This window comes from Phaseolus vulgaris, chromosome 2, assembly GCF_051622355.1.
Source record: "Phaseolus vulgaris cultivar YP4 chromosome 2, ASM5162235v1, whole genome shotgun sequence".
Taxonomy (NCBI): domain Eukaryota; kingdom Viridiplantae; phylum Streptophyta; class Magnoliopsida; order Fabales; family Fabaceae; genus Phaseolus; species Phaseolus vulgaris.
The window spans coordinates 39,394,524-39,418,377 of record NC_143499.1 but is presented as its reverse complement, the minus strand read 5'-3'; the positions used below and the strand labels follow the sequence as shown (position 1 = coordinate 39,418,377).

The following is a 23,854-nucleotide window of genomic DNA, read 5'->3' as shown; positions in this document are numbered from 1 at the left end:
TTGGTGAAGACTGGATGTAGCTCAGTTGAGTGAACCAGTATAACTGCTTGTGTTCATTCTCTCTCACTCTCTGCAATTTCGTTTCTGCATAATTGATAAAACAACAAAGAAATAAATTTGTTCAATTGAAAATAAATTTGTTCTTTCTGGGCACTGTGCATACTGTTCTTAATTTCTGAAAAAGTTGTTTGAATCTGATAAGAACATATAAAATCTGCTAAAAGCCACTGGAACAGATTGACTGTGATAGGTTGCTCAAGAAATTGTCAAAGCTATTAATTGAACCTTAAACAATTGCTTAAAGTTGAGGCTTGCTGTTCTGTGATTCATTGTTCTTAATTTCTAGAAAACTGTTTGGTTTCAATAAGAACACTGATAATCTGTTAAAGACTAATAAAACAGGTTGTGTGTGATAGATTGTCTCACTAATTGTCAAGCCCTTAACTGAACCTAAATCACACGAATTGGAATTAAGGTTTGCTGTTTTTGTGTTTCACTGTTTTTCAATCTGATATCTGTGTGTGCATCTGGAAAATCTATCTGCATAATCTTGTGATTAACCTTGCTGTATTAAAAGCTTTTCAAACAAAAACAGTGCTGAAATAAATCTGTTCATTTTCACATAAATCGATTTATTTTCTGTAAAACTGTGTTAAACACTGTTTCTGCGAGAAAGTTTTAAAAGGTCAATTCACCCCCCCTCTTGAACTTTGGCACTATTAAACCCAACAATATTGACAGTGAAGAGCCTGATCAAGCTCCTCCTTAGCGATCCTTTCTTGACAGAGAAGCCCATCAATATCAGACATACTAGCAGTCTCTAAGGTTTGTTGAATACCAAGGAGAAGACCCTCTTTAAGAAGAACTGCATTGTGAACATTACCAAAAGAATTTTTATTCTAGTCACGTAGCTCAAGTTTCAACCTTTTTAACTTATGATGTAAAATAAACATAGGAAAACCAACAATCTTATTAGCCCAAGAATCATGAATAAGCTTCATACATGAAGTGTCTTGAAGCCACATAGAAAAGAAACGAAAATTGCTAACCTTCCTCAAAGAATTACTAGCAAGACTAGTAAGAATAGGGGAATGATCAGAACAATTTTTAACAAGAACCTGATAAGTACAAGAATCCCATTCATCCAAACACACTTCGTTACATAACGCCCTATCCAATTTTCTATGAATTCTATGGGGCCCTCTCCTTCCAGTACACCAAGTATAGCAAGTGCCAGTAAAAGGCATACAAGAAAGATCATTAGTATTAATCCAATCAAGGAATTCATTGCAAGAAACTTGATTAGGAGCCACCCCTCCTTTACAGTCATCTGCCGAGAGCACAGCATTAAAATCACCCATAATACACCAAGACCCTATGAAGAAACTAAGATCCCTCCACAAAACTCGTCTAGCCACGTATGTGGTAGAACCATAAACACCTGCAGAACTAAAACATTTATCATGCAGATGGCAAGTTACAGAAATAAATTGTTCATTTACCAAGAAATTTCGAACCAAATTAGGAACCGACAAACACCAAAGCTTAGCAGCTTTATTAACAATAGGAGACGTAGCCACCAAATGCATATTAACAGATTTGAAAATTACTTCAAAAGCATCAGTGTACGGCACCATAGGTTCAGCAAGAAAAACCAGAAGAGGTTTATGTAGTTTGAGTAAACTAATCAACATCTCCACAGTTTTGTGGTTTCCCAATCCTCTAACATTCCAGAAAAATGAAGAGACTTTCATTGCGACATTGTGGAGAGAACTGCCTTAGCAGTTTTTGTGGATTTACCATTCTTCGTAGGTGGTCTCCCTGGTTTTCTTTTAGAAACTATTTCCTCCCCAGTATCACTGTCATCCTCCTCCATCTCGTTGGGATCAGCCCAAAATTTTGAAAGAACATTTGTATTTTCCAAACCATCAAGAGAGGAAAATTGATTTTGCAAGACCAACGATAGTGCTTTAACATCCGCAGAAGATTTAGCCTTCTTAGGTTCAACAATGGCACTAGCCGTACCAATATAAGGATCACCTCCCACATCAGTAGTGTCTAAACCATTAAGAGAGGAGAAGTGATTTTTTAGCACCAACGACGGGGATGGTACAGTCACAATAGTAGAGACCTCCTCATGATGACCATCAATTGGAGTATTGGTTAGGGCTGTAGTATGAACAGGTGATTTAACCCGCTGAGGAGAGATGGGACGTAACTGAGGTGATACCACCACAGGAGTCAAGACCTTCACATGATCGGAGCCCTTGGCTTGCATAAGGGCAGGTGAATTCCTTAGCGTCCCCGTTTCTAGGAAATCCGATGTGTGAGTGGGCAATCCTTGCCTGGATTCATGATCCGAGGCATCTTCAAGAGAAGGCATATCAGCAAAATCGTCCTCCACTCCACCTGGTTTATCAAGAGTAGTATGACCCAAGTGTGATCCTGCTTTAGTTCCGCCAGAAGCATTAATGGTCAATTTATCAGTGTAACCTTCCACGTGCTTTGGTTGCGGATCTTTTTTACGATACTCTTTACGTTGTTTTGAGACCTCAGTCCTCCCGTGATCCCGTTCATCGGAAATTATCTTATGAGAAGATTTATGTTGAGACCCATGAGCACGACCCTGATCATGAATCACTCGGCATTGAGCAAGCTCATGGCCTATCACCTTACAGTGAGAACAAAAAGGAGGGAGCCATTCATATTCCACACCAGCTACAAAAGTAAAATCTGAGCGTTCAACCCAAAGATGATCAGGAAGAGGAGACAACATATCAATATCCACCAGCACTCTAGCAAACATACCCCTTTTCTTTCTCATAGTATTCTCATCCAAAACCAAAGGAGTACCAAGACATTTTATGATTGAAAAAATCACATGTGGCCTCCAATACTCCAAAGGTAAACTATAGACTCTAACCCAAGCCTGAGTTTTTGTACTCTTCATGGTAGTTGGAACAAAATCTTTTGTCCAGGCAAAAAGTCTCAAGAAACCCGGAAATAACTTCAAGGAACCCATCCTGAGGACCCACCGCATGTCTTCTAAAGAAGCGAACTCAAACCCATAAAAACCCTTCCCAAGAGGAATTGCTTTCCACGGTCCAAGAGTCTTCCACACCAGCAGCAACTTTTTAGTTAAGTCTAGGTGTGTGAGAGGTTTATCTCCCTTAGAAAGAATAACCTGACCATGTAAATGAGTCTTGCAATCCTCAAGGCCAACCAAGTATTCTGTTTCATCGATCCGGACCACAATCATGTCTCCCTTAATATAAGGAGTGGGTAACTCGGACAAAGGAATATCACATGTAGTTCCAAAAGCCTGAGCAAAAGTTTTCTTTTGTCCAGGCTTAGCATATACAGTCTTTGCAGAAGATACTTCCCTATCCTTCAAACACTTCCATGGGATGATGAAACCATTAGAACCCTCCGCCATTCCAAAAGTCACTACTCACCGCACCACCACCACGCACAACCGCCCCCACACCACCACAGCGCACAGACCCGGTCGTCGTCGCCCGCTGCACCTGGTGGAAAGATTCGCGAAAAATGCGATCGGAGCCACCGCGCTGGTGGAAAACGTGATCGCACGCAATAGATGCACACCGCCGCAGCCCCTGATCGCCGCTCCTCACTGGTCACGCGATGGAACGCTGCCGCGCCTCCGCAAAACCCTAAGCGATGCCTCCACACAGCGCCTTCGCAAAACCCTCAATAATCCTTTTCAATAGACGATAAGTTCAATCCTCAATAAATCTTTTTTCTTTATAAAGGAGTTTCTTCTTGGAACTTCTATTGTACGCAAAAAGTTTCCAACTTTTTCATGTAGCTACTTCTAATTTGTGGTAAAGTTAGGGTTTTATCAAAATTTGTAGTAAAGTCAAGATTTTATCAAAATTTGCGGTAAAGTCAAGATTTTTATCAAAATTTGCGGTAAAGTCAAGATTTAGTGTTGTGGTGGTACGGTTGTGCGGGGGTGGTGTGGTGAGTAGTGACTTTTGGAATGACGGAGGGTTCCAAGGGTTTCCTTATCCCATGGACATATTTGAAGTTGTGAAATATCTCCTGCGAAGACACTATATGATAAGCCTGGCTAAAGGAAGGCTTTGGGAACTACATGTGATATTCCTTTGTTTGAATTATCCACTCTTTGTATTAAGGGAGACATGATTGTGGTCCGAATAGATGAGGTAGATTACTTGGCTGGACTTGAGGATTACAAGACCCATCTTCATGGTCGAGTTATTCTTTCTAAGGGGGATAAACCCCTTAAACACCTGGATTTAACTAAAAAATTGCAGCCGGTGTGGAAGTCTCTTGGACCGTGGAAAGGGTTTTTATGAGTTTGAGTTCGCTTCCTTAGAAAACATGCGAATGGGCAAAAGACTCGGGGTTCTTGAAGTTAACTCTGGTTTTCTTGAGACTATATAGGTTGCCTTTGGAGCATTGGAGATCAAAGGTGATTTTTTCCATCATCAAAGGTCTTGGTACTCCTTTGTCTTTGGATGAGAATACTATGAGAAAAAAGATATGTTGATATGGATCGGTCATGTTTGGGAGCCTTCAATTGCATCTTTAATTTGACAATTTTAGCATTTTAGCACGGGTCTGAGAGGCATAATAAACATTTAATTTCCCCCAAATTTGTGATGCAGAGCATAACCATACCATTTTGGTCAAGATCAATGTGGTCATGGAGCCAAGAAGCCAAGCAACCAAAAAATGGTCTTGTGGTTGATAAACCAGAAACGTGGGATTAACCTTTTTGGCTGTAGCATCGTCGGTGGTGAGAAAACGCGGTGGAGGAGGAGCAGATTCGTCAAGAAAATGAAAAAGTTGAAGTCCACTGACATGAGCGGTTATCATGGTTGAGTTTTAAGAAGAGAGGAACCGGAAAGGTATGCAGTTGTGTGGAAGAAGAAGAGGAGGGCATGGAGGTTTGAGAAGAGGCAGCGGAAGAAGATGTTACAGACATGGTGATGAGGACGATAACAAAGGAAGGAAAAGAGGGGTAGAGGAAAAAAAAAATCAATGCTCTTGATACCATGTAAGGATAAGAGAAGGAGTGCTCATCCAGAGAAGATGAAAGAAGATTATTATTCAAAAATATTTACAAAGAGAAAATAAAACCGAATATATATAAGAGAGAAAGACCCACTAAAACAAACTAACAACTCTATTGCTTAATAATAACCTTTCATTTTTCTAATAATTTTCGTATTAATACTAATAGGGAAGGAAAGTGAAATAAATTGTACGGATCTTGATCAGTAAAGTTTGAGAAATGGATGCAAAATTTTCTGTGATTAGTTCTGATCGAAATGAATGAACTAAAAACAAAACATAATGCTAGTGTTTGTTAGACATGTTTTCTTGTAATGGATAGGTGTCTGATTAATATTTTTGTATTAATATTTCTTGTTGACATGTTTATCAAAAAGATTAAAAAGATTGAAGAGATATCTGAAAAGATAAATTATATTCCCTTACATGTTGTTGATAATCCAATTGGGTGGAGTATGCAGTGCAAGTAGTGAAATCTCTGAAAAGTATGATGTTTAAACAAGACGCAAGTGAAGAAATGTTACAAAATATTTTTCATGAATAAAGTATTAATAATGATGATCATAGCATAATACATACATAAAAAAAAACACTAATAAAAGACTCTAAGAGATATTGACACTAATAACAAACACGTATTATCTAAATGCCAAATGAGATATGAGACACTTGTAACAAATGTTATACTATATACTTGTAACAAATGTTGTATAAAACAATTTACCATCAGATGTTAGATGTTGTAACGTAATGTTAGATGTTCTAACATAATGCATACTAGATAATGTTAACTTATGCACATATTTAATTTTGAGGATAATTGAAAAATTTCTTATTGCGAATGAGTTATATTTTTTTTTATAAAAATGTAGGCGTGTTTTTCTCAATCTACTTATCAATAAATTTGTTACCAAATGAATATTAATATTTTAATTTACACACAATAAAATTTACAACCAATAATCAATTTAAAAAAAATAAAAACATCAATTTTTAACATTGGAAATAATAACATTGTATTCTAAAAATTGAGAATTAAACCTTAAAGAATTAAACCGGATGTAATTTTTAAACCTAATAATAATAATAATAATAATAATAATAATAATAATAATAATAATAATAATAATAATAATAATAATAATAATAATAATAATAATAATAATAATAATAATGATAATAATAATAATAATAATAATAATAATAATAATAATAATAATGATAATAATAATCATAATAATAATAATAATAATAATAATAATAATAATCATAATAATAATAATCATAATAATAATAATAATAATAATAATAATCATAATAATAATCATAATAATAATCATAATAATAATAATAATAATCATAATAATAATCATAATAATAATAATAATAATAATAATAATAATAATAATAATAATAATAATAATAATAATAATAATAATAATAATGATAATAATAATGATAATAATAATAATAAAAATAATAATAATAATAAGTAATGAACTCGAGTTAACTACAACCTATAAATATTCATTAGTTTTTATTTGGAAATATAAATTATTGAATTTATACACTAAATTTTAAGGACAATAAATTATTAACAATTCAGTTTACACTACAAGAAAAATCATTAAATAAAAACCAATTTTAGATATCAAAATTTATAATAATTAGTTACTACAGTAACTAAATTATAGACAAATTTTATAGACTAAAAAAATATTGGTTTTTAAATTAGTTTCTATTATTGATAAATAGTTTCTAATTTGGTATATAATTAGTTACCAAAGTTTTTGCTATCAAATTTAGAATCTAAATAATTTGTAGTTAAAATAATTAGATACTAATTTAGAAACCAATAATTTTTTTAGTCTTTAAAATGATATCTAATTTAGTCACTATAACAACTAATTATTTTTTGTTTATAAAATTATTTTTTATTTAATAATTTTTGTAGTGTTAACTTTAATTTATTCTAAAAATAGATTTTTAATTGAAGTGGATCTCCATCGAAAGTTCAGCTTTTTGGTTCAATAGCTACGACTTTTAAAAGAAATTCTTAGTAAAGGCTTAGAAGAAGAAGAAAAAAATCTAAGGTTTACATCTCACTCTCGCTATCTCTCTAGCTGAGTAAGTAAAGTTGTGTCAAATTTTTCCACTTCATTCAAAAGTTAGATTTGAAACGCATATAGTAGAAAAAAGGCCATGCATGCATGTTACACGGTTCAAATATAGTAGAAAAGGTCAACATATTTATTTTTGGTTAGTATATATAAAGAAACTCGTTTATATATATATTTTTCAATAAATATTTATGGTTAAATTTATTCAAATAGACTTATGCTTTAACATCAAACACACTACCAATTAACACTCATTCTTTCTTGTTTTTTTCTATTAATTTGTTTTAGGTTAACTAACTTTTTTCCTTTATTTATTACAAAATCCAATTTTTTTCTCTCTTTAAATATTCTTAAGTTTTTCAATTGTAAGACCGATAAAATATTGTTCTTTCTATCACATTATACAAAATTGTTATTGTTTACAACTAGTTTTAAATTATGATAAAGTCGGAAGTTGGGAAGAACGATTAGTGAGAGGTGAGGAGAACACGGTGAGAAAAATGAAAGGGAGATCTGGGATGCATTTCTTAGTCACGAAAGAGGGAAGAAAAAAAAATCATGCAAAATTAGATTTTGTTTATATTTTATTTTAGATTTTTTTAAACCTAATAGGCCACATGTAAATAACCGTGACTTAATGTGTCAACACTTTTATAATCATGACCTAAAGTATCAATGCTTTTATGACTGTGATTTCTTATATATTTTAAGCCGCTTTTCAAAAACTATGGTCTTTAGTATGTTTATGCAACACTTTTACACCTGTGGCCTATTTTAGTGTTGTCTAAAGTAAAAAATGTTGTATCGAGCACATACAAACAAACGTAATGTGATGAAAACGCTGTGAGATCATAAAGATAACGTGCTTATGTTGTAGTATGGATTGCAGAGCCTTTGATTGATATTAAGAAATTCAATCCAGCTGGGTTCTCGATTGGCTGAGTTATAAAGGGTTTGCGATGAATGATAGAGATGATTTGCTGCCTAATTTATGGTGTGCTTGCACGAATCACATGCAACCTTTAAGTTGAATAGTAGCGATAAAAGGAAAAACTAAACCTTGTGTAAGAGTGGATTTAATAAATTTAAGAATATTTTGGATGACATGATGAATGGTTGAAAACTGCAAAAACTCACTAAAGAAAACATATATAATAGACATCCAATAAGTATTTCATAAGATTTAGCATCCACTAGCGCACAAAAGGTAAAAGATAGCTATTCTTTTAGCAATTAGACCACGGTTTCGAAATTTCTGTTTATTAGCACGTAGTCTATTTTACTGAGGTATAGACGAAGGTTTTAGAACCATTGTCTATAAGTCACATATAGAAAAAAAAAACAGCACCAACCTCAAGGAGATGGCAACAACGATGGTGGAGGTCAACGATGAAGGGCAACGACGATAGCAACGATAGTGGTGGAGGGAAAACGGAGCGCGATGGTGGAGCAATGAACAAGAACCTTAAACAATGAACCAATGTAAGAATGAGTAATGAACCATTGGAGGAAAAATAAGATGAGAACGAAAGCAAAAGAATAAGCAATAAGTGTAGGAAAAACTTACAAAGGTAATGAGTGAAGAGAACGTTCAATAGAGTTGAAGAGAGATCGCGAAGAAGAAGAAAGAAAATGCAGAGAATGAAAGCGTAAATGGACAGTTCGAGACTTCGAATTAGGGTGAAATTTAAAAATGATTTTTTTTTTTAGAAATGGATAGTTCCAGCATGATTGGGACTAACATGAGTATTATTTGGAAGTTTAATCTGAATAGGTTTGATTTTCTAAAAGTTAGTGAAATGTGCATTTGTGAAAGTAACATGATCAGTGGCTTTGGTGTCCATACAATTCCCTGGTTATGGGTTAGAAGACTCATCAATGTAACCTTTAACTTGATTGATGCTATGAGAAAAGTTAGAAGAATCTTGAAGCATTTTTAAAAACTGTTGAACCTGTTTATATATGAATTGATTATTGTTTTGCCCATAATCTTGATGTCTAGAGTGAACACCATTACCTTCTTTTCTCTTTTGCGAAATGCAATCGGTATTGCTAGTGATGATGTAATTTGATGTTGTGCTCTCTTGAACCAAGGAGGAAAGTCATGTTTGGAACAACATTCGTCAACAATGTGGTTCATCTTATCACAGAAAGTGCATTTCTTACCATAGTTTGAATGTCACCCTTTTCCTCTACTTTGAGGTTTCCATCCATTTGCCTTAACTCTACCAAAATGTCTCCAATTTTGGTTTGCTGCAATGTTGGAAAGTGTTATTGTCTATCTTTCTTGTATGGTATGCCTTTCTTGCATTGCAGTGTTGTCAATCATATGCTTTTCTTGTATCATCTTGATGTAAGAAAAAAGGTCTTGTTAATTTCCTTTCTTGTTGAAGAACAAGGGACAACACACAATTAATATTAGGAAGAAATTCTATTAAAAGAATTTGAGTCTTAATAACACCAAAGATGTCTCCAAGATCCTTTAAAAAGCATATGATATATTCTATGCTCTATATTTTCACATTATTTTCATAAGATTACAATTGCATTTGGCATTATACACACAACTAGGAATATGTCTTAAAGATTCCAATTATTTCCATAAAATCTTTAAATTAGTGAAAAATTAATAAACATTTCTCTCATTCTACCAAATTGAATGAATTTCTTGTAATAAGTTTGAGATCCTAGAATGATCTCCCTTTCCCTTTGAGAATCTTTTATTTAGATTATCCCAAAGATCTTTATCATTATCAATACAAATCGTGCTTTGAGCAATTTATGTACTTAGTGTATGTGTAATCTAAGAAATTATCGTAACATTACATCTTTTCAAGATAAAAAAAAACCTCACTGGGTTGAGGAGGAAAAATACTTTTGTCTATGAATTTGAGTTTGTTTTTGGAGAGAAAGGTGCGCTTCATACCTCTACTACAAGAATAGTAATTAACTTCATTTGATTGAGGACTAACAATATTCACAATAGGATTTTCTCTAGGATGTAAGTATTATGGACTTGTGGGATCTATGGTGTTGTGTCTCTCACTTTCCATAGAAAAATAAGAAAAATAAAATCTTAATCAAAAGTTACAGACAACGAAGATGACAAAAGAACAAAAGGTGCGATGTAAACAAAATGAATTTTACCCTGTTGTGATACCATATTAAATACGCATGATGAAAAATATGATATTTAAACAAGACGCAAGAAATGAGTAAGTGAAGAAATGTTACAAAATATTTTTCATGAATAATGTATTACAAATGTAACATAATGATGATCATAGCATAATACATATATAAAACAACACTAATAGAAGACTCTAACAGATACTACTGACACTAATATCAAACATGTATTATCTATATGAGACACTTGTAACAAATGTTATACTATATACTTGTTTTTTTTTTTTTTATCGGCAATATACTATATACTTGTAATAGATGTTGTATAAAATGATTTACCATCAAATGTTGTAACATAATGCATACCTTAGTAACAAAGATAATGGTAACTTATGCACATATTTAATTTTGAGGATAATTGACAGATTTCTAATTTTGGGAATAATTGACAAATTTCTTATTTTTAGTGAGTTATATTCACTGCACCAAAAAGTAAAATTAGCTGCAAAAGAAAGTGAAGGTGATGCTATGAACACTAAATAGTGTCCACTAAGCCTTCGTTATTTAAAAAAAATTAAATAAAGCGTGGGTAAATGTGGGTTATATGGACATAAACTAAAAAAAAGAAAAAAAAATTGTGTGGGTTGAACGGTCACAACTGAAACTATAAATAATAAATAATAATAAAAATTTAAAATTTTCTAGGTTAAGTCCACACAAACATAATATATATATTTTTAAATTAAATTTAAATATGTAATAAAATTATGAAGGTGAAGCCACTCTTGTTTAAAAAGTGTGTGGTCAATCTGTTGATTAAGCCCACACTTCTTCGAATAAATAATATAAAATATAATTTTGTGTGGGTAACATGTAGGCTAAACCCACGCTTGTTTAAAAATTATGTAGTCAACATGTAGGCTAATCCCACACTTCTTTAAATAAAAAATAAAAAATATAATTTTGTGTGGAGAGCAAGTAGGCTACAACGCAAAAAAAACACTGTCAAGCATATTAACTTTCAAATTTTAATGATAACTACAATTTTGCGTCCATTTATTTAGTGTCCATTTTTGACCAATCCTAATAAGCATATTTTTTTTAGTGATTTTTTTTTAAAATGTATGTGTATTTTTTTCAATCTAATTATAATAAATTTGTTACCAAAAGAATATTAATAATTTTAATTTGCACACAATAAAATTTATAACCAATAATCAATTTAAAAAAAATTAAAAACATCAATTTTTAACATTGGAAATAATCACATTGTATTCTAAAAATTGAGAATTAAACCTTAAAGAATTACACCGGATGTAATTTTTAAATTGAGAAACTAGATTTACTTTTTTTTATTATTAAAGAGACCAAAATGCATAAAAATAAATAAATAATAGGACGAAAAGATATTTAAATTATTTAAAATTTTAAAAATGATAAATAAATACATCACAAACATTTTTTTTTTTTGAAAAACAACAGTTGGAAACGTCTTCAGGGAGTAATTAATTGTAATATACAATTAGATACTATTTACTGTCCTCCTTGATTTAAGAAATTTAATTATTTGCATTTTTTTAGGCCTACCTTACATGTGTTTATTTTTTAAAATACTTAACTTTTCAATTATACGTGTGGTCAAAAGAAAATAATAAGTATGTGTGGTCAAAATGTAATGTACATATATATGTTACTATTTTCCAGACACGACAGATTGTGGTTGTTGAAACATAAACTAACATAATAATAATAATAATAATAATAATAATAATAATAATAATAATAATAATAATAATAATAATAATAATAATAATATTAATATTAATAATAAGTAATAAACTCGAGTTAAGTATCAATTTAATTGTTAATTCAACCTATAAATATTCATTAATTTAAAGATTCAAATTATTTTCATAAAATCTTTAAATTAGTGAAAAATTAATAAACATTTTTCTCATTGAAATGAATTTCTTGTAATAGGTTTGAGATCCTGAAATGATCTTTCTTTAAGAATCTTTTCTTTAAATTATCTCAAAGATCTTTAGCATTATCAATATAAATCGTGTTTTGAGCAATTTGTGTACATAGTGTATGTGTAATCTAAGAAATTATCCTAACTTTTCAAGCATAAAAAAGAATCTCATTGGGTTGAGGAGGAACAATACTTTTGTCTATGACTTTGAGTTTATTTTTGGAGAAAAAGGTGCACTTCATACCTCTACTAAAAAAATAGTAATTAACTTCATTTGATTGAGGACTAACAATAATCACAATAGGATTTTCTCTAGGATGTAAGTAGTATGGACTTGTGGGGTCTATGATATTGTCTCTCACTTTCCATAGAAAAATAAGAAAATAAAATTTTAATCAACAAAGGTGGACAAAAGAATAAAAGGTGTGGGATGTAAGCATAACAAGTTTATAATTTTGGGGATAATTGACAAATTTTTTTATTGTGAGTGAGTTATATATATTTTTTAAAATGTAAGTGTATTTTTTATCTAATTATAATAAATTTGTTACCAAAAGAATATTAATAATTTTAATTTACACACAATAAAATTTATAACCAATAATCAATTTTAAAAAAAATAAAAACATCAACTTTTTACATAAGAAATAATCACATTGTATTCTAAAAATTGAGAATTAAACCTTAAAGAATTACACCGAATGTAATTTTTAAATTGAGAAACTAGATTTACTTTTTTTATTATTAAACCAAAATGCATAAAAATAAATAAATAATAGGACACAAAGATATTTAAATTATTTAAAATTTTAAAAATGATAAATAAATACAACACAACATTTTTGTTTTGGAAAAACAACACTTGGAAACGTCTTAGGGAGTAATTAATTGTAATATACAATTAGATACTATTGACTGTCCTCCTTGATTTAAGAAATTTAATTATTTCATTTTTTTGGGCCCTACCTTACATGTGTTTATTTTTTTAAATACTTAAACTTTTCAATTATATGTGTGGTCAAAAGGAAATAACAAGTATGTGTAGTCAAAATGTAATGTACATATATGTTACTTTCCAGACACGACAGATTGTGGTTTGTTGAAACATAAACATCATAATAATAATAATAATAATAATAATAATAATAATAATAATAATAATAATAATAATAATAATTAATGAACTCGGGTTAACTATCAATTAAATTATTAATTCAACCTATAAATATTCATTAGTTTATATCTGCAAATATTCATTATTGAAATCATACACTAAATTTAAAGAACAATAAATGATTAAGAAATGAGTTTAAATTTAATTTATTCTAAAAGTAGATTTTTAATCGAAGTGGTCTCCATCGAAAGTTGAGGTTTTTGGTTCAAAAGCTACGACTTTTAAAAGAAATTATCAGTAAAGGCTTAGAAGAGGAAGAAAAAATCTAAGGTTTACATCTCACTCTCACTATCTCTAGCTGAGTAAGGAAAGTTGTGTCAAATTTTGCCACTTCATTAGTTAGATTTGAAACGCCTATAGTAGAAAAAAAGGCCATGCATGTTACACGGTTCTAATATAGTACAAAATGTCAACATATTTATATCTAATTAGCTATCAAAGTTTTAACTACCAATTATTTAAATTTTTAAATTTAGTAGCAAAAAATGTAATTGTTAATTAGATACCAATTTAGAAACCATCTAACAATAATAAAAACTAATTTAGAAACCAACAAATTTTTTAGTCTCTAAAATGGTCTCTAATTTAGTCACTATAGCAACTAATTATTTTTTATCTTTAAAATTAGTTTTTATTTCATGATTTCCTTATAGTGAATGATTTAATATTAATTTTATTTTTTTTTATGTATTTTTCTTCTATAATAGAAATTAAAATCCCTTAGTTGGAGAGTGAAAATTTCATACTTCTTACTCTATCAATTAGAGATTTCTCAACACACTCTTTTTAAGGTCTATTTCTGGCACTTATCCTGCATTAACTAGTTGAGTGGCTAAAAATATCTCTTTAAACATCTTAAATTACCCTCCATTTATCATTATCTTAGCTATATACTTTATTCTTTATTTTTTTATTTGTTTATCCGTTAACAATTTTTAAGACAAATTTATATCATAATTTAAATTATTTATTATAAATTTTAAGTATCATTAATATATTTAAATTTTTATTTATAATGAATTATAACTATAGTATGTTTATACTATAAAAATTTCCTATCAATATTATTGAAATAATATATACAAAATTATTTGTTTCTTCTTTTTTAGATTCATTTATTTGCAAACTTTATTGAATTAAAAAATTAAAAGAAATTGCATCTAAAAAAGAAATGATATTCTCAATTGTCTTTATATTCAAAATTTGATTAATTATCAAATTCATTTTATTTAGAAAAGAAACCATTTTATTAAGTAAATAAACTTACGCATATTGTGGTTATTCGTTGGATGAATTATTTGCAAAGTTAATGAGCAATATCTTCGGCCACTACAAGAAATAATAATATTAGCCTCCCCAAAAAACTCACACAAAAAATAAAAGGGAAACACTAAATGATACTTAAAGTGAGTCTAGTGTCCCATTAAGTTGATACTAATCCAAAGGTTGTTAACTATGAGGCTCGGACACTTCTCTTAAATGACGTATCCGTGTTAGACACACGTATTGATTTCGACACTTGTAGGACACTTATCGGTCAAGTGTTCAATTCAAAAAATATTTGTTGAATTTTTGAAAATTCTAGCACGATTCTAACACAATTTTAAAAGGTATAAATACAATAATTTTCTAAAAACTGAAATTTATTGTATAAATTTTTATTATAATTATAAAAATAAAGAACAAATTCTTTTGAACCAGTCATGAAAAATATCTTCCTGCTCCCAAAAGAATTTGAAAAATACTTTTGCCCATAAATATTTATTTTTAATTTATATAATACAAAATTATATAATATATAGATTCGTATCCCCGTGTCCTATTTTAGAGATTATACGTATCTCCGTGTCCGTATTTGTGTCGTATCAGTGTTCGTATCCGTATTTGTGCTACATAGGTTGTTAATGAATTAGTGGGGACTATGGAAGACACGACTATTTTTTTTTATGATTTTAGTGTCCGTTTAAAACTTCTTTGTTAATATTTAATTTTGTATCTCAATTATGTAGGATTTAAGGACACTAATAATGTTCCTTACTTGACCATCACTTTTTTTAGCAGCTAATTATAGTTAATTATAACTTTTCTGAGCCATAGTGCAGTTTCTCTTTCGATTGTGATGGAAATGATATGAAGAAACTCATAAAAAATCTGATTTGTTAAAATGTAGCAAAAAAAAAGGAAAGTAAGTTAGAAATAAAATATACAAAATAAAGGTTCAAATGATATCAGAACTTTGTTATGACTGGTGCCTTGAATGGATGCTTTTCATTTTGTTGGGAAGAATCATAAGCCACAATTTGTTCAACAACATACACAACTATCACGAAACATGTTTTAGCAGAGTTTTCAAGATGAGATATTTTAGAAAATATTTTGAAAAATACTTATTCAAGCCTTCATTGTACTTTTTAAACTCATTTGTGATTAAAATAACCCACTGTTCCTATGACTAAATTAATTTCTAATTTCGATCTTCTAGGTCAGTTCCTTTATCGTCAAAGAATGAGAGCTCTAACCGAGTAACAGTGATGTACTGAAGAGCACCAACAATTGATTGGTACAGTGTAGTTGGAAGGTGAAAATAAGAGAAAAAATATGCGTGTGAAATGATACTTTATTTTTAAAGATTATTTTATGAAACAATAGTGTGATCTTGTGGACTCTTTGCACATAAAAGCAAAGATTTAACATACTCTTCTAGCTTGGATGGAGTATTTTTGTCATAACTGTACATGAGAGGTACCATCCGAGCAGCATTGAGGCAAACTTTGGTGAAGGAAGATGGAAACGGATTTGCATCTGTAAGACATTCTTGGTTCAGATTTTTCCATGCTTTTGAAATCAATTCACTGACATGCTCCCGTGCTTCTTCAATGGAAACTTCTGGGTGCTCCCTCATGTAGCACTTCAAATACGACCCATCATTGCCATCACCGTTAACATCCTGCATCATTGTTTTATAAGTAAACAATTTCACTATCAGAGACACAATAGATAGTGTTCATCATTACCATGAGTAACATGTTTTTTTATCAGTAAATAAACTATCCAAGTTGTACATTTTCAGAATGTGAATTATTTGTGGTCCAAATCCAAATAATTTAAAATGAAATTAATGTTGTTGTCAGAAAAAAGTTGGTTTTCACCGTACCTGATCTCCTTCCAGGTCATCACACAACCTTAGAATAGTGGCTGTTGTAGATATCAGAGTTGGGAGCTCATCCAATAGAGTAACTGTTTCCTCCGTTATACCCTCACCTATGAGAAAGAAAGAGTGCACAAGGATCAAATGCACCCCAGTGCTCACTATTCCGTTCTTCAAGTACTCCTCTGCCTTCGGCACGTACCCTGATCCAAACCATCTTGCTTCTTCCAGAAAAGCATTCAAGAGCCCTACCCACTGTCAAAGCCAAATTACAACAATAATTATCATTGATTCTTAAAGGATGTTTGTTACATGATACTGATACTGTTTGTAGTTAATGAAAATAACCTCGTGTTTAGTGTGTGTTTTATATTTGTACGTAACAATTATAGACTTTTAAAGAGACTCTACCGATTTGACTAAGGTTGATATAGGGTTCCATCCGTGTTTGATGTTGACCTTGAAAGCAAATTCATTAGTTATGCTATATAGAGCCAAAAAACTCCCTTTCATGTACTCAGGTAATTGCTCCATGGCTGCCATGTCCCACCTGTAGAGTTAGAACAAAGTTTATTTGACTTTGTAGTAAAATATAATAGTTTTTTTTTTTAAATAAAGTATTATATTATAATAAAATAATTTTGTTTTCAATATATCATGAACAAGCAGTTATCTTAATTTGAGAATTTGCAAAGCAATAACCAAATACCTCTTGACAGCTTCTGTAAAGAGAATAAGTTCATCAATATTTGCACAAAAATCAAATATATCATCGAGGATGTAAACCAGGGAGATTGGTTTTGTGATCTCAATCCTTGCTTCTGACAATCGTGGGTCTGGGAGGCATTCCATGGGCCACATGTACCATTTGATTGGTTCGTCTCTCGCGAACGTTAACCCATTTGCCAGACCTAGCTCTTTCCACCATCTGTAATTAAACACACCCATGTTAATATACTACCCCATGTATCATTACTATTTTTCACATACTAATGATATTTCATATACAATTCTTTATAATTCTTCATAATATATAATTTCATGATATAACAAGCAATGAAATAAATCTATTGAATTGGTTTTGTAATTAATACGAGTTATGAGTATATTATTTCTCTTATATTAACTGCAACTTACTTGGATACTGCAAAAATCTCCTTCAGATGCAAAGAGCTGATCATGTCAGCGTCTATTCTGGATAATTCTTTTAAAGAGCTTGTCCATTCTGTCTTCTGTGATTGCAAAGAGTTTATCGATATGAACCTTGGCAAGCTTTTATGAAAAGGATATCTTAATGAATCAGCCACAACTTTGACTTGAGGATGGTCATGAAATCTAGACAACCACATATTTAGATACTGGCGACTAGATTCCTCTGCCTCATGAAGATTATCTTCTCCTTCTATGCTTAATTGAGAGGCTTCAAACAACGCAACTAACCCATTGATGTCCTCACAGAATGTAAATTTGAGCTTGCCTTTATTGTCCAAGAACTTATCAAATATATCTGTAAGATGCAACAACAAACAATAATATCTATGTCAGTACAAAAGAAACCCCAAGCATTAGCATTATCCTTATCTAGTTTGTTTTATCTGATAAAGATAAATGCTAAAACGTTAATACAAATATTATGCATTTTACCGACAAAAAAAAACAAATATTATGCTTTCACATTTAACTAATAATACAATACGCGTTCAGGTCACTAGACCAAAATATGTTTTTTATTTTAAAAAAATTACACATTCATATAAACATTATGAAATTTCCTTAGAAATACAATAAATATATAATCTTTTGAGACAGGAAGGCACACAAACCTGCATGGATGTAATACCCCTCTTGTCTTAACAGACGAAATTGAAGTGCGACTTCTGACAGTTCTTGATAGTCATTTCCCTTATGGCTGTTAACTCTAAGCATCAGCTGCTTCCTTTTAAGAATTGCTTCAATTTCCTCTTCAAAGTGGTGCTCAATGCCTAATCTTTGGATGGAGTCCACCATAAATAAACCATGGTCTGCACTTTTTCTTGCGTTGCCAAGAAGTCCCTGCTTAACTTCCTCCAATGCTTTAGCATGTCTTATTTGAAGATCATCCTGAAAGATTATAATATCTCGGAAGGGTCAGCTAGCTACAAAATAATCTCAAATACCCTCATATAAAGCATACATAAAGTGACCCTTACCCTAACTTTTCCACTTTTAGGAATATGGATATTATGGCTTTTACTACAGTGGGCATGCTCGGGGGTGAGCTTTACAGCCAGAATGTTTGGAGAAAATATAGGGTGATTTGGTGAAGCAAAGATAGAGTGAACGAAAGCCATTGGTATAGTATATATTAAGGTTCGGTGTTGTTAAGAAAGATGAAGGAGAGAGCATGAGAGGAATGCTGAACATATGGAATTTGGCTCTATTTATAAGGTGTGACATGCATGGAGCTACAGCGACCTGTTTTTTTGTGAACAATGAGAAACATGATTTAGGAAGAGGGTTCCTAAACTCTGATGTCATTTTGGTACCGTTTCATTATCGTACTGCGTCATCGTGTCGTAGCTGGTGATATTTCAACCTCCTTTATTTAATAATTTAAAATTTTAATTTTTTAATTTAAAATACTGATGCTTATTATAATAATTTTTAAGTGGGTGTTCTTCTTTTAGGGTATCATTTCCTTATCACAATAATATAAAATCTATAACAATCTTTCATTTTTGGGAGTTACAGAACGATAATTGGAGACAAGGGATTCCACTACCTTCTTCTTTCAGATTTCTGTTTTTGGAACAATATTTTCTGTTCTTAAACAATTTTTTTTTATCTGTAACTAGAAAGTTGTACCAGTCAGCTTTAAACACATTGATAAGTCACACCAATTGTCTAAATGCGCTGAATAAAATATGGGTGATTATAGTTTGACATCTGCTCCCGTTTATACCTATATTAAAATATTAATATTTATAATAAAAAAAATTTTAAAAAAATATCATTAATGAAATATTAGACAAAATATAAAATGTAAAATAATTTTTAAAATTAAAAAAGTTAAAAATAATTAAAATATTAATATTTAGTAAGATGTAAAGTGGTGCAGTGTCAAACCATCATTTTCCATAAAATATCCACTCAAGGACCACAGTTTATAATTCCCTAATTTCCTTTATAATCAGGTTTAAAATTATCTCACTTCCTTTATAATTAAGGGGCCATTTGATAAAAGAAAAGAATTTTAGTTTTTTTAAATCTGAAATTAAGAATGTTTGTTTTTTTGTTTTGATTTACTTTTTAAAATAAAAATTTCAAAAAATATTTCAGAAAAAAATGTTTAGTTATAGTAAAAATACCACATCAGTCATATTATATAATTTATTGTGGTAAATAATTAAAATTTATTTAAAAATATCATGTTACTGTATGATTCCAAATAAACATTTATAACTGTTATTAAAAATGTTTAAAATATCTTTGATGGTGGATCTTAAAAAAATTGTAACATCTACTATTTACAATATCTTGCATTAGAAGGAGAGATAACATACTAATTATGACGAAGGATAACAAAAACTCTTAATATTTTTAAACTAATAATAAAAATAAAAAATTTATTTTAAAAGTTTTTCCTGCTATAAAACAATTATTGTAGGACCTACAAAAAGTTATTTATAAATTGAAAATTTAATGATATGAGAGGTTCTATATCTTACATGTGGCTTGAGTGACTCAGAACAAAAGTAGTACTATATCTTATTTTAAGATCTTGTACTAAAGATGGTCTTATGAACCAGCAACTAATTTTCGTGATTTCTAAAAATTAAAATTTTAATTATTATTTTTTATCAGCAATAAATAATCTAATTATTTATGATTGTCACCAATAATGATTTTTTAACATAATCATTTTTCCTTATATTAAACTTATCCTAAGAGTCTTTTAAGTTTTTTTTTATATAAGATTAAAGAGCGTAAAGTGTCAATTTGCTCAAATTTTCTTATGTTTTATTGTTCAGCAGATAACATCTTAGCTATGTCTACCAATCTAGTCACTATATAAGAAATAGAAATTAAAATTGGTAGGGGAGGGATAAAACTGTGACATGCAGAGTTTTTCTACAGTGTGCTAAATCTGCACTAATTAGGTTTGTTTCGTTTTTTGCTTCTAGGTTCCTAGGTAGCTATGGCTTGTTATAGAAGTTCTTGTATTGTAACAATAGTTAGTGGACTTCATGCTAATAGTTAGGATTGTGCAGTTTGTGTTGTTCGGATTGTTTTGAATTGCATTTATGCTGGTAAAAGTGTGGATATACACTTAAAAAAAAAAAAAAAAAAAAAAACCAATTTTAGGAACTAAAATTAACTAGTTACTAAATTAGAAATATTTTAGAGACTAAAAAATATTTTGGTTTCTATTATTGTTAAATAATTTCTAAATTGAAATAAATTTGATAACAAAAACCTTAGTATAGTTAATTAGATACCAATTTAAAAATTATTTAACAATAATATAAATTAATTTAGAAACAAAAAGTTTTTTTAGTTTCTAAAATAGTTTTTAATTTAGTTATTATAATAACTAATTAATTTTGGTATCTAAACTTAGTTTCTATTTCATGGTTTTCTTGTAGTGATAAGAGACATAAATTTATAGGTGGTGAGAGTTTTTTGATTTTTGTATACAGGTTTTAATATTCCTGAAATATTCTTTTTTTTATTATTTATTTTATTTTTTATTGATAAAAAAGTGTAATATTTTTTTATAAAATAGTTATTAAGTGTCTGATCAATTTTATGTCTATTCCACAATAGTGTACGTATGTATACAAAAGTTTTCACCTTGTTTGGGTGAAGGTGATATGAACTTTTCACAAGAAATAATTTTTGTTGAAGTCTGTAAGATTGCAAAGCATTTGTCGAAGAAAAACTTATATGAAAGATAAGAATAAAAAATAAAACTAATTTTCTGTAAATTATTTTATATATAAGTTAATTTGGATTTGTTTGAACCAATTTCTAAACTCTTATAAAACATAAAAACAAGAAAAAAATAAATTTGACTTTTTTATAAGTTAAAATTAGTTTAATTTGCAAATTAAAAAAAAAGTTATATGAAAGAATTTTCGCAAATAAGATCATGCATAAACTAATTTTAATTAATAGAAAATTAATTTTAATTTACTTTTTATTTTTCTATTAGATTATGAAGAAGCTCATTCCTACTAGTTTTTATAAAAGTTCTCTAATATAAATTTTTTTCAATAATTTGAATTCATGCAGAATTTTCTTTCTTGTAGAAGTTGTTGCAACATTTTATATAAAGAAATAGTTAATATTAATTAATTTGAGAAGAAATATATGAATGGAGGAGAGCACTGAAGTAACGTTGAGTCAGCAAATAGTGAACAAGTATGGTCAAGTTTTTCAGTTACGTGATTTGCGTGTGGTGGAAATGTTATGTGCATGTGTCTGAAACGTATTTAAGGAGACATGTGTATGAAACGTATTTAAGGAGACATGTGCCTATGTTTATAATGCATAAACGACAGCTTGAGGTTTGTTAAATTATATCCTTTCCCACATAAAAATATGACCACAAAATACTTATGATTCATAACGATCACTACTGGGCCCAGCCCATAATATCCAAAGCTGATGCTATTCATGCACATCATGAATTGAGTACCTGTTATTAGTCAAGTCTTCCCACACAAAATTCTAAGAAATTGCCTTTTATTTTTCTTGGCCAAAATTGTAACCTAGTAGTATTTGGTGTTCTAGGTGGAAGATTCTTAGTTGTTAACTATAACTTCAATTTGGCTACCAACTCTGTTAACCACGTCTTAAGTAATTAACCAACAGGGTATATACACATATAGCTAAATATTCACACATTAGATTTGTAGGGTATAGAGGAAATCTATGGACATTAAAATTTTGTGTTGGAGGAACTATCATGATTATGAAATATAACCTACTTTTTTTTATTAAGACTGCTATATTTTATACTCCAAATTTATTTACTTTTTTTATAAAAATATTCACACAATAAAAACAAATAACAACCACGATATTATTTAATACAACTATACATACTAAATTTTATGAACTTTTATGAAAATACATTCATAACGTTTTTACTGTCAAACGATGTTCATTAAAACACGATGACATTTTCGAAATTAAAACAAGTCTAAAACGGTGACTATGAGTTAAAATATCGTTTTAGACTAAAGCTCTTAATATACAAAGACGGTTATGAGTGATAGCCGTCGTTTTAGAGCAAGAACTTTGGTTTAAAATGACACTTTAACTCATAGCTGTCATTTTTTACCAAGTGCTTTGGTCTAAAATGATAGATTTATCTCATAGCCGTCGTTTTGCACTCATTTTATTACCTTGATTTTTAGCACGCCACTTACGCTTTCGTATTTTATTTGTCTTCTCGTGCTTTGTCTTCCTTATTTGTGTCATGCTCTCTCTATTTCTTCTTCTTCTTCTTCTTCGAGCTTTTTGCCATTAAGTTTCTTTCATTCACTCACCATTGTTTTGTTTCTTTTTGTTTTTTCTCTTATTCGTTTTTGTCCTCCATTGTTGGTGAAGGTTTTCATTGCGTATTGTTTCATTGCCTTCCACCATTGTTGACTTCATTGGTTGTTTTTTGTGCCTCCATTGGTTCTTCGCCGCTGCTAGTCACTATCGTTTGTCGTCGTTGCTCTTCACCACCATTGTTACTAAGATTAGGGCACCATGTGTGTTGAGATTAGGGTTTAGGGTTTAAAACAACAACTTTTACCATAGCTGTCATTTTATACTGAATGTAACACGACGAATAAATAGCCGCCTTCTTTGCTTGAAGAGAATAGACTACACGTTGAAAAACAGCTGTCAAAAAGCCGTTGTTTTAAGGCTAAAATAATTGTCGTTTTTCACCTTTTCTGCATCAGTGAATAATAAATTAGGAACAACATTGATCATATTGAATGTCATCTTCTAAATTTAATTATTTGAAAACATGTTAGGTAGTTGTTTTATTAGATGATAAATTTGATCTTGTATAAATATTACAGTTTTTTAGTTGTAACTACTTTATTAATATATGTTATTTTCTACTTTTGTGTTTTATAAATAGAGTACTCAATAATCTGAATAGGTGTGTAACAATTATTTCATCAATAAAATATATCCATTTTTTTCTCCATTTTCTCATGTTTATTGTTCATTTCTCTAAATAAGATTATATAAAATTAATT

General features: G+C 30.0%; 1 protein-coding gene across 1 annotated transcript; it reads right to left on the bottom strand.

Moving 5' to 3' along the window:
• Positions 1-16,058: 16,058 nt before the first annotated feature.
• LOC137811949 ((3S,6E)-nerolidol synthase 1) lies at positions 16,059-19,011 on the bottom strand. Its single transcript, XM_068613812.2, has 7 exons — positions 18,797-19,011; positions 18,431-18,707; positions 17,745-18,114; positions 17,317-17,535; positions 17,019-17,157; positions 16,614-16,862; positions 16,059-16,406 (listed from the first exon to the last, which is right to left on the bottom strand). The coding sequence occupies exons 1-7, from the start codon at positions 18,935-18,937 to the stop codon at positions 16,095-16,097; spliced, it is 1,707 nt and encodes a 568-aa protein (XP_068469913.1). The 5' UTR covers positions 18,938-19,011; the 3' UTR covers positions 16,059-16,094.
• Between the last annotated feature and the right edge of the window lie 4,843 nt (positions 19,012-23,854).